This window comes from Oncorhynchus tshawytscha, linkage group LG23 (genome assembly GCF_018296145.1).
Source record: "Oncorhynchus tshawytscha isolate Ot180627B linkage group LG23, Otsh_v2.0, whole genome shotgun sequence".
NCBI lineage: Eukaryota > Metazoa > Chordata > Actinopteri > Salmoniformes > Salmonidae > Oncorhynchus > Oncorhynchus tshawytscha.
In genome coordinates, this window is record NC_056451.1 from 15,850,515 (window position 1) to 15,863,051 (window position 12,537).

The 12,537-nt window shown below is 44.7% G+C and overlaps 1 protein-coding gene across 5 annotated transcripts in view; it reads right to left on the reverse strand.

Moving 5' to 3' along the window:
• LOC112222535 (growth factor receptor-bound protein 10) overlaps positions 1–12,537 on the reverse strand; it is an 84,646-nt gene that overhangs the window by 27,265 nt on the left and 44,844 nt on the right. For all 5 annotated transcript variants that reach the window (XM_042304712.1, XM_042304711.1, XM_042304714.1 and 2 more), the window contains exons 4-5: positions 7,102–7,354; positions 5,659–5,791 (exon numbers count right to left, since the gene is read on the reverse strand). In XM_042304712.1, coding sequence (XP_042160646.1) covers positions 5,659–5,791; positions 7,102–7,354 — 386 coding nt within the window. The remainder of the gene's footprint in view (positions 1–5,658; positions 5,792–7,101; positions 7,355–12,537) is intronic.

The window sequence follows — 12,537 nt, forward strand, 5'->3', positions numbered from 1 at the left end:
CAGACTCCCTCTAGTCTAGAAGCAAGGCAGCACATTTCTGGCACTGGTCACTTTGATCTCCAACTCAGCGCTGCAGAACACATTAACCTGAAATTGTGTTCCAACGCAATTAACCTAAACACTCAAACGAGCCAGCATCAGCAAAATACCAACATTTTATTTACAGTGGAAAAATGTGAACTCTGACCCAAACTCGGGCATTCCTGAATCCCCAGCAGCCAAGTATGATGCTCAGCTGTGGAGGAGATAGAATGCTGCACATCCCTCCTAACATGTAGTGAGTTTACTGTGACATTGATGAGTGGCCCCATATGCTCTGCCATGGAATTTACAACATGTACAATTTTGCACATTATATTCATTCTGTTCTAATTAGCCAATTATTACAGTCCATACACAGCCATTACTGTTCATATGAATCCAAACAATGTGGATGACATGAAGTGGAGACTCCTTTCGCAGTGTCAAGTTCTCCCACTATGCCACCAATGTCAAGTTCTCCCACTATGCCACCAATGTCAAGTTCTCCCACTATGCCACCAATGTCAAGTTCTCCCACTATGTCACCAATGTCAAGTTCTCCCACTATGCCATGTCAAGTTCTCCCACTATGCCACCAATGTCAAGTTCTCCCACTATGCCACCAATGTCAAGTTCTCCCACTAGTCAAGTCTCCCACTATGCCACCAATGTCAAGTTCTCCCACTATGCCACCAATGTCAAGTTCTCCCACTATGCCACCAATGTCAAGTTCTCCCACTATGCCACCAATGTCAAGTTCTCCCACTATGCCACCAATGTCAAGTTCTCCCACTATGCCACCAATGTCAAGTTCTCCCACTATGCCACCAATGTCAAGTTCTCCCAGTTCTCCCACTATGCCACCAATGTCTAGTTCTCCCACTATGCCCAATGTCCTCCCACTATGCCACCAATGTCTAGTTCTCCCACTATGCCGCCAATGTCAAGTTCTCCCACTATGCCGCCAATGTCAAGTTCTCCCACTATGCCACCAATGTCAAGTTCTCCCACTATGCCACCAATGTTAAGTTCTCCCACTATGCCACCAATGTCAAGTTCACCCACTATGCCACCAATGTTAAGTTTGCCCTCTATGCCACCAATGTCACTCACTAACTGACTGAGTGGCTACTATTCCAAGCCTCTTACCTCACCATGCGTAAATATGCATCGCCACAGTAAGGAGCTCAGAGGCTATTAACCATATTGCTCGTCTCTCTCTCCACACACTCCTACTCCTCTTCTCCTTTCAGCGTGCGTGCCAGCTGCTGAGTTCACAGAAACATTTAAAAGGATACAAGGGAAGAGGCGGAGGGAGGGGATGGGAGCGAGAGGTGAACCTGTGTCACCGGTGTGTCAACATAACAACAGTCTAATAGAAACAGAAAGGAGGCCAAGCTAAGGAGGACTAGGCACCAGGCATGACAGTGCAGTTTATTAACCCAGTAATAGGGCTGCGTCGTCAGGATTAGGGAGGGTTTGGCTGGCAGGGATATCCATGTCTCATCGCGCACTAGCGACTCCTGTGGAGGGCCGGGCGCAGTGCACGCTGAGCAGGTTGCTAGGTGTACAGTGTTTCCTCCGACACATTGGTGCGGCTGGCTTCTGGTTTGGATGTGCGTTGTGTCAAGAAGCAGTGTGGCTTGGTTGTGTTTGGGATGACGCATGGCTCTCGACCTTCGCCTCTCCCGAGTCCTTACGGGAGTTGCAGCGATGAGACAAGACAGTAACTAACTACTACCAATTGGATACCACAAAATTAGGGAGAAGGGGATAAAATAATAATACAAAAAATTATTCAAAACAATTTTAAAAAACTCCATCTCCAGCCCAGTTAACAAATCATGAAGACCCTACGCCACCAGGGTTGTCAAAACCAGCCAGTGAACATCCATAACGAAACAAGTCTGTTATTTGTTAACACTACCATTTTAAGAGCACGGCTGGGGTGAGACCCAGAGAGAGAGAGAGAGAGAGCTAGGTCATTGACCGAGACTTTGGAGGGGAGGCAAATGAAAATCATATGGGCATCGTATAACAGACTGCGCAGTGATCCCTGACAGGCCAGCCGGCAGCGCAGCGTTCGCGTGCCTCCAATGCGCGGGGGCTGGGGAAGAGGAATGAGAGCCTGTCAGAAAGCGCCCAGAGGTCGGAAAATTCTGTAAACAGCTAACTTCTCACCAGCCCTACTCCGCCAGCCAGCCAGGCCTCCAGGGTCGGCATGCAGGCAGGCAGGAAGGCAGAAAGACGGACGAACAGACAGAGACGATTCTAAAGGACAGGCACTGCATGCTGGGAGAGGAAAGCAGAGCCAGCTGTGGAGCAGGGCCCATCTCTACGACCCCCAACCTCACATGTACACACACACACACACACAAATGCACAAATGCGCATACACACACACTCAGACAAACACACACACACTATGCAAAGGTTTGTAGGCAACATATTTCTTTATCTCAGTATCGTGGACCAATCACAAGCTGGAAAAACATGCTTTAGAACTGCTTTACCAACGCTGCATGTTCTAGCCAAATGTACATAGTACAAATAAATATATGGTTATTTTCCATCTCCAGCTCCCTGCATCTACAGACTACAGCTCATGCTGCCAGTTCTTACAGACCAGACCTGGGTTCAAATAGTATTTGTCTTCTGTCAAATACTTTCATTGAGCCTGCCTGAAGTGCCAGATTGGCGGTCTTGCACTTTCCACGGGTTCCATTGAGCCAGGCAAGCTCTATCAAGCAGCTAAAAGTATTTGAAAGAAATACAATAATACAATTTGAACCCAGGGTCTGCTAATACAGGCTCTGAACCCCAGAGCCATAAAAGTTGAGTCAGGATTAGCCAGGGACATATTTATTCGAAATATACATCCCTTTCACAGTAATCTCGGCTCCGTTATAGTAATGACTAAGAGTGACTCTCTTCCAAGAAAGAGTTCACTGCAGCCTTCCCATTTCTTTCAACTAAGGTGGGGTAGTGGGCGTGGCCAATGGTATGGTCTCCAACCAAACTTTTTAAAGGCTGTCCTCTTGGCCGCAGAGGCAAAATGTTGAAGTTTAAAAGCTAGTTTCCTACAAATTTTGCCATGTCTTATGCCATGCTCTTATGTTATCTGAGTGACTCAAACATTATTTTTTTTAAATCAATGGGGGCCCATGACATGCCATTTTTTTAATTTTAGATTCTCCCTGTCTAGTTTTTATTTTGGTGATTTTAGTTCTCAAATATGTTCTTATTTAAAACCATATAGATCCATTATCTTTTCTACATACTTTAAATCTGGTATTAGTCGTTTAAAGTTTACACTAAAAACGTTTTACCATCCCGAAAATGTATTTTTAATAAAACAAAAAGACATATACAGTACCAGTCCAAAGTTTGGACACACCTACTCATTTAAGGGTTTTTCTTTATTTTGACTATTTTCTACATTGTAGAGTAATAATGAAGACATCAAAACTATGAAATAACACATATGGAATCATGTAATAACCCAAAAAATGTTAAATCAAAATAGATTTTAGATTCTTCAAAGTAGTCACCTTTTGCCTTGATGACAGCTTTGCACACTCTTGGCAGTCTCTCAACCAGCTTCATGAGGAATGCTTTTCCAATAGTCTTGAAGGAGTACCCACATATGCTGAGCACTTGTTGGCTGCGTTTCTTTCACCCTGCGGTCAATCTCATCCTAAACCATCTCAATTTGGTTGAGGTTGGGTGATTGTGGAGACAAGCTCAACTAATGCAGCACTCCATCACTCTCCTTCTTGGCCAAACAGCCCTTACACACCCTGGGGGTGTGTTTTGGGTCATTGTCCTGTTGAAAAACAAATTATAGTCCCACAAAGCGCAAACCAGATGGGATGGCGTATCGCTGCAGAATTCTGTGGTAGCCATACTGGTTAAGTGTGCCTTGAATTCTAAATGAATCAGACAGTGTCACCAGGAACAACAACAAAAAACACCATCACACCTCCTCCTCCATGCTTCACGGTGGGAACCACACATGCATCATCTTTCTTTCACATACTCTGCGTCTCACAAAGACACAGAGGTTGGAACCAAAAAATCTCAAATTTGGAATAATCAGACCAAAGGTTATATTTTCACCGGTCTAATGTCCATTGCTGGTGTTTCTTGGCCCAAGCAAGTCTCTTCTTCTTGTTGGTGTCATTTAGTAGTGGTTTCTTTGCAGCAATTCAACCATGAAGTCCTGATTCACACAGTCTCCTCTGAACAGTTGATGTTGAGATGTGTCTTTTACTTGAACTCTGTGAAGCATTTATTTGGGCTGCAATCTAAGGTGCAGTTAACTCTAATGCACTTATCCTCTGCAGCAGAGTTAACTCTCGGTCTTCCTTTCCTGTGGCGGTCCTCATGAGAGCCAGTTTCAATACAGCGCTTGATGGTTTAAACGACTGCAAAGTTCTTGACATTTTCCAGATTGACTGACCTTCATGTCTTAAAGTAATGATGACTATTGTTTCACTTTACTTATTTTTATTATAGCAGCATACCACCCTGCATACCACTGCTGGCTTGCTTCTGAAGCTAAGCAGGGTTGGTCCTGGTCAGTCCCTGGATGCGAGACCAGATGCTGCTGGAAGTGGTGTTGGAGGGCCAGTAAGAGGCACTCTTTCCTCTGGTCGAAAAATATATATATATCCCAATGCCCCAGGGCAGTGATTGGGGACACAGCCCTGTGTAGGGTGCCGTCTTTCGGGTGGGACATTAAACGAGTGTCCTGACTCTCTTGAGGTCATTAAAGATCCCATGGCACTGATCGTAAGAGTAGGGGTGTTAACCCCGGTGTCCTGGCTAAATTCCCAATCTGGCTAAATTCCCAAACCATCACGGTCATCTAATCATCCCCAGTTTACAATTGGCTCATTCATCCCCCTCCTTTCCCCTGTATCTATTCCCCAGGTCGTTGCTGTAAATGAGAACGTGTTCTCAGTCAACTTACCTGGTAAAATAATGGATAAATAGTTGTTCTTGCCATAATATGGACTTGGTGTTTCACCAAATAGGGCTATCTTCTGTATTCCATCCCTACCTTGTCACAACTCAACTGATTGGCTAAAACGCATTAAGAAGGAAAGAAATCCCACAAATTAACAAGGCACACCTGTTCATTTAAATGCATTCCAGGTGACTACCTCATGAAGCTGGTTGAGAGAATGCCAAGAGTGTGCAAAGGTGTCATCAAGCAAAGGGTGGCTACTTTGAAGAATCTAAAATATATTTAGATTGATTCAACCAAATGGTTACTACATGACTCCATATGTGTTATTTCATAGTTTTGATGTCTTCACTATTATTCTACAATGTAGTAAAAATGGTAAAACTAAAGGAAAACCCTTGAATGAGTAGGTGTGTCCAAACTTTTGACTGGTACTGTATTTTGGAGTGGCGGAAATGATTCACCAGAGGCAACCCGTCACTGCTAAATGAATATAGGGGAAACACTGATTCTGATTAGAGATAATGACCATGGGAGAAATAAACCAAACTGCTGTGGTACTGTAAGATGTGCGATACCATACTTTAGTGGCCATTTTCAAGAACAATCTTCATGGTTAGCTAAGCTACCATATTAAGGAGTAAAGAGAAGGGTCTCTGACTTACGTATGTGCCTGAGGGTTGACACGGAGGTAAGGACCCAGGGCTGAGGACAGGAGAGCCAGAGAGCTCGGGAAAGGGGTTGGGGATGGCTGGCAGAGAGGACGTCCGGAGCTGCTGCTCCTCTTCCTGCAGTCTCCTGAGAATCACAACATTCAGGGATGGACATTAACAAAGTGGGGGACAGACACACACAGACAGACTGAAAAAGCTGTTATGAAGCAGATGAATGGAGAACATGAGGACAGTCTCCCCTGATATAAACCCAATGCTTTGTGGCTGAATATGAATAATGAATAATCCATGGTTTCACAGTGAGTGAGACTGCTGCCGAGCCGGGGCCTCATGCCCATTTCTCTCTGATCACTGCACTGTGAGCTGATTCTTTCTGCCACACCACAGGAACACTGCCAGCGTTTGAGGAGCTACTAATTACATTCAATATTCATCAAACCATTATTTCATGCAGTTTCAAGAGCAAAGTGCCCATTTCATGACCTGCTGCAAGAGCAACAGCCTGTTCATTCACTGTCTGCCTGTCAATGAGAAACCGACTAGGGCTGTGCCCCCAATGGCATCCTATTATTCCATTTATAGTGCATTACTTTTGAACAGGGTTTATTGGGCTCTGGTCAAAAGTAGTACACTATGTAGGGAATAGGATGCCATTTGGGATGTAGCCCCTGACTGTCAATCAGAAAGAGACTAGAGGTTGGCTTGGCTTTATCAGATGACTAGCATCTGAAGTGAACTGCAGCAGCCAGGCAGATAGCCATCATTAGCATCTCTCTACACTTTCTCCAAACCCAGGCGGGGAGGGGAGTTCAAAAGGAGAAGTGTTTGATGCAGTTCCATGTGAGGCAGGAGCAGGGTGCTATTCGGAGGTCAGGACTGAATAATAAACTGAACCGTATCATTTCAATCTGACAGAATACACCAACGATACAGCTCATTACCAGCCAGTGCCAAACTTTCTCTAGGGATCCAAAGTAATGGATGCTACAACTCTGACAGACTGGTTTAGATTTCATTAAGACCAGAGGTGAATCAAAGTTCCTCTCAGCTTATGGGAGTAGTTGACACTCTGTTTCTAGAATTAAAGAGAATTATAACTTGGTCTCCCCCTCTGCTATGCTATGTTAGGACAGGGGAAAGTGATGGGTGGGATGGGTCACGCAGAGATTGCTAATAGGCAAAACGATGAACACATAAGCACATATACCTGTCCTCACAGAGCATGCTGAGAACATGGTCCCTTGTTTAGATGTAGAGGACTTGTATCTATCAGGTGTGTGTGTGCTCACTAACAGCATGCCAGACAAACAACTGTGTCCAGTAAGTGCTATGTGTGTGTGTGTGTGTGTGTGTGTGTGTGTGTGTGTGTGTGTGTGTGTGTGTGTGTGTGTGTGTGTGAGAGAGAGAATGTGCGTGTGCCAACAGTAGACATACCTGACGGCGAGGATGTGCATGGGCTGGGAGCGTCGACGTCTCTGTTTGGGGGAGGTGGTGCTGTGCTGCAGCTCGCTGTTGGAGGTGTGGGTGTGGGGGGGCATGGGGGCGATGCGGTGGTGGTCGCGATGCACCTGGCCGTTGTGCTGCAGGAGGGGAACCGACTCAGACTGCACGCTGCTGCATGTTGAGTACAGGCTCTCGAACGAGGAGTTCATGTCATTCACCAGCGCCTCCAGGTCCACATCATCTTCTGTAGGGGGAAGAGGGAGAGAGAGACAGGAGAGAGAGAGTTTGTGAGTGATATTCAGAGAAACACAAAATTGTGTTTGTGTGTGTTATATCATACGCACATCCCAAAAATCTCTAGGGCACCAGGTTGACCTCTACTGTTCACGTGCTTTATTCCTGCATGTCGGTTACATGTGTAAGAATCTACTTCTCTCAATACTTCATGCACACCCGTCATCACCAACCAGTGTAGCTGCACACACACAAAAACCCTAACATGACGTAGCTTAATCATCATCATCACCAACCAGCCAGGCAGTGAACCTAATTCACCTGTTGAAACACTCCTTAAGTTAACTACATGCTCTCTATCTCTGGGGAAGACTAGAAAACAAGCCGAGACCTGTAGTCTCAATACTCCCATCCTTCAGCATAATCACTTCTGGCCTCAGGGTAAGAGATCAAACCAGGCCATTGGTTAAGAGGCACAGAGGTCACTCCCAGTGAGTCAATGGTGGATGGAAGTTTTGACAGTTCAGAGTTATGTCCCAAATGGCACCCTATTCCCTATATAGTTCACAAGGTAAGGAATAGGGTGCCATTTGGGACGATAGTTTCATTACTGTGGGGGAGTGTCTGCAGGGCATGTCATCTCCTAATAATCATTATCTCTGAGACAATGAACAGCCAGTAATAGAAAACTACTGATACTTTCTCAAGTTTCCCCTTTTATTCACCATTGCTATACTGCAGTTACCCATTTCACCACTAGATGCTGCTCAAACTCTACCGTGCAATTCAGGGCTTTGGATGTCCACTTTGGCAATTAGAATGTTCTGCACTGTATGCTATCGTTGCCTGGCTGGACCGGGGTAAGTAGAAAGACCAACGCAATTCTTCATTCATTTATTCTACGTTGTGGTTTTAATCAATGACTTTGAATGGTGAAATCTATAGCAAGTGCAACAGGGCACACCACATTTTCTAAATGTCACACCATGTTATCAATTGATTTGCAAGCCTAAATAGTATACATTTTTGATCCAAATCTTAGAATTCCTTCAAAATGAACCATTGTACGCATTTCCAAATGTAAAGCATGTAACTATAGCCTACAACTCAAACAGTCCCCAGTATCTCCCAACAACCTATGCTGTTGCAGTTCCTACCCCCGCCCCACTCATACAGAGCTGCACTTGACAGACAGGCAGACTAACCTATGCCTTTTGAGGAACCTTTCCTGAAAAGGTGTCCCCTAACCAGCTACATCACAGGTGCCTAATTTGTCAGTATTAATAGTCAGTGATCTTCTCTACAAGATCCTGGAGAGTTAAAGACACACGTAGGCTACAGAAGTGTACTGTACAGTCTAAAATAGCTTTGTGTTAGGTGAATAGTATTCATGTGTTTTCTAACAAGATAACATAAAGTTACTTATACCTAAGTAATCAGGCATGTTGTCTGCATGCCATTACATGTGGGGGTGAAACTCTAGAAAGGAAGATCCAATCCGATCAAGATATTTGGGGGCATGGTTGGATAATAGCCATACTAGGTTGTCAACAATACGTTTATGGCCCAATTTATTAGCTAGAACCCGTGACAGGCAAACACTCACACACACACACACACACACACACACACACAGACACACACCCCAACGTGGCAACAGGGCCAGGGTTTTGTCTTTGACACTGTGTTTAGAAAATTGAAAAATTGCACTAGTGGGGCTTGGCAGAAGTTTTAGGGACATAAACATCTTTATTTATGTCCGTCAAACAAGCAACAGACAGCAGGCCTGGCCCTACAATATTACTGCCATAAATTAGACACTCATAAATTAGACAGAGACAGGATGGGACAACAGGCAAAGACAAGAATGGAATTGGGAAGAAGCACATGGAGAACAAGGCTAGCAGAGCCAGGGATTGAAGGATAGGATGGGATGTGAAGGGACGGGATGAGGATGAAGCACATGGAGAACAAGGCTAGCAGAGCCAGGGATTGAAGGATAGGATGGGATGGGACGGGATGAGGATGAAGCACATGGACAAGGCTAGCAGAGCCAGGGATTGAAGGATAGGATGGGACGGGATGAGGATGAAGCACATGGACAAGGCTAGCAGAGCCAGGGATTGAAGGATAGGATGGGATGGGAAGCGACGGGATGAGGATGAAGCACATGGAGAACAAGGCTAGCAGAGCCAGGGATTGAAGGATAGGATGGGATGTGAAGCGACTGGATGAGGATGAAGCACATGGAGAACAAGGCTAGCAGAGCCAGGGATTGAAGGATAGGATGGGATGTGAAGCGACGGGATGAGGATGAAGCACATGGAGAACAAGGCTAGCAGAGCCAGGGATTGAAGGATAGGATGGGATGTGAAGCGACTGGATGAGGATGAAGCACATGGAGAACAAGGCTAGCAGAGCCAGGGATTGAAGGATAGGATGGGATGTGAAGCGACGGGATGAGGATGAAGCACATGGACAAGGCTAGCAGAGCCAGGGATTGAAGGATAGGATAGGATGGGATGGGACGGGATGAAGCACATGGAGAACAAGGCTAGCAGAGCCAGGGATTGAAGGATAGGATGGGATGGGATGAGGATGAAGCACATGGACAAGGCTAGCAGAGCCAGGGATTGAAGGATAGGATGGGATGGGACGGGATGAGGATGAAGCACATGGACAAGGCTAGCAGAGCCAGGGATTGAAGGATAGGATGGGAAGCGACGGGATGAGGATGAAGCACATGGAGAACAAGGCTAGCAGAGCCAGGGATTGAAGGATAGGATGGGAAGCGACGGGATGAGGATAAAGCATATGGACAACAAAGTGACCTTTAAGAGACTTTGGGTCGTTGAGAAGTGCTGTATAAGTCCCATGTAATATTATTATTAACAAGACAAGCACAGCTAGTGACAGGATGGCTGAATGAAGCACGAGGACACAAGCATAGACAGGGATGGGAAGGAATGGAACTGGATGCTCGGGTTCAGGAACAGCAGATGCTAGTGTGGCACAAGGCTAATAGAAGTCTGTCTGGAATAGAGCCAAGGTCAGGAGTAGAAAGTCTGGTCCATCAGAAGGTAGATGCAGGGTCAGGGGAGCACTTGAAGGTTTAGACACTTCGGCAATAAGGCACGAGGGGGTGTGGTATATGGCCAATATACCATGCCTAAGGGATGTTCTTAGCACGACGAGTGCCCAGATACAGCCCTTAGCCGTGGTATATGGGCCATATACCACAAACCTCTGAGGTGCCTTATTGCTATTATAAACTGGTTACCTGTGTGATTAGAGTAGTAAAAATAAATGTTTTGTCATTCCCGTGGTATGCGGTCTGATATACCACAGCTGTCAGCCAAATCAGCATTCAGGACTCGAACCACACAGTTTATAATATCTAATAATAACATCCATTACTGTCTGTTGTAAGGCACAGGCTCATGTCTCAAATGATGCATCTTTTTTACATTTCAAGTAGTCCCTGAATTAGGCTAGAGAGAGACTGGACTGTCTAAATGATGTTGTGACCACAATTACATCTGGCCTTGCATGTGAGATCTAGCAGGAAAAGGAATTCTAGTAGTAGTTATACAACTCCCTCCAGTGCCAGTGGCTACAACTAACCTGACATCCCCATGCAACATTGTTTCACTGGTCTAGAGATCCGTCTCATGCAGAGGCAAGGAGAAAGAGAGAGAGAGGGCGCTGTTCTATTTCCTTAAATGGCTGTCACGCAATCAGAACGCTTATGAACGAAGAGCAGTCGTCTCACTCTCTGATTAAATCAATTGGCAGAATTTACATTTTGGACTGAGAACATCTCATTCAGGTTTCAAGTTAATTTTGATATGGCTGAATAATACAATAGAATATAATAGCCTCTTAGAAAAAAAATATAAACTATTAAAACCAAGACTTAAAAATGACAGATATTGGCATAAGATGGGAGGGAATGTTGGAACGTAACTAACAAAATTACAGTTAACAAATATGTATGCTTAATCCAGTATAAACCAAAGTATAGAATTTATTATACAAGAGACAACAATCCTAAATTCTACAGCACAATGGCAGAGTCATGTCTTAAGTGTAAAACTAATAATTGCTCAATAATCCATGCCTTCTGGGAATGCTATAAATTCATAAAGTTATGGGTGGAGTTAGAAAGTTGTCTGTCAGAAGTATTACAGTGTACTTTAATCCATCTGTCAGTATATTTCAAGACATGGCATATGAGGGTGCAGGGAGATACAAGATGGGTTAGAGAATACTTTTCTCGTCAATCGTCTTGAAAAAACATATACTTAAAAACTGGAAATCAACCAATCGTCAATCGTTAACACAATGGAAAGGTGCAGTCTGAGGCCATGTGGAGGTAATTTATGTGGGCTCTGGAGATGGGGTGTGCTGTCGTTTGTATGAGTATGTTTTGTATTGTCAAAAGAAATCATCTAAACTTACAAAAAATATATTTTTGCTGCGCTTGACTGATGTTGCCTAGCCAATAGTCCCATGTTGCCCAACCAAGACACTAGTCCCAAAAGTGCAAACCCTGCCATTCCAGACAGGCTTAATCAAACGCTCAAAGTATATATATATATATATATTTTTTTAAACCTTTATTTAACTAGGCATGTCAGTTAAGAACAAATTCTTATTTTCAATGATAGCATAGGAACAGTGGGTTAACTGCCTGTTCAGGGGCAGAACAACAGATTTGTACCTTGTCAGCTCAGGGGTTTGAACTTGCAACCTTCCAGTTACTAGTCCAACGCTCTAACCACTAGGCTACCCTAGTGGCTAAAAAATACTAATTGAACCCACATCATACTCCTACTACTACACATATGCTCAGTCAGTCTAGAAGAGCGTCCATCCAACTGTAAGTCTGACAGCCTCTCACTGTCTCTCAGTATGACAACAACAGTCACAGACAATAACCTGAATAGGGGTCTGTCTGTCTTATTCAGGGCCTGTCCTGTTTGTATTCTCTATATAGAACACTACTTTTGACCCGGGGCCATAGGGCTCTGGTCAAAAGCAGAGCACTTCATAGGCAATAGGGTGCATTACCTAGGCAATAGAGTGCATTACCTAGGCAATAGGGTGCCAGTTGGGGTACACACATTGTCAGTACTGTAGGGGCCAAGCCAGGGCTGGCTGGTGGCGGGGAGTAGCGGTTAACATAAAGCC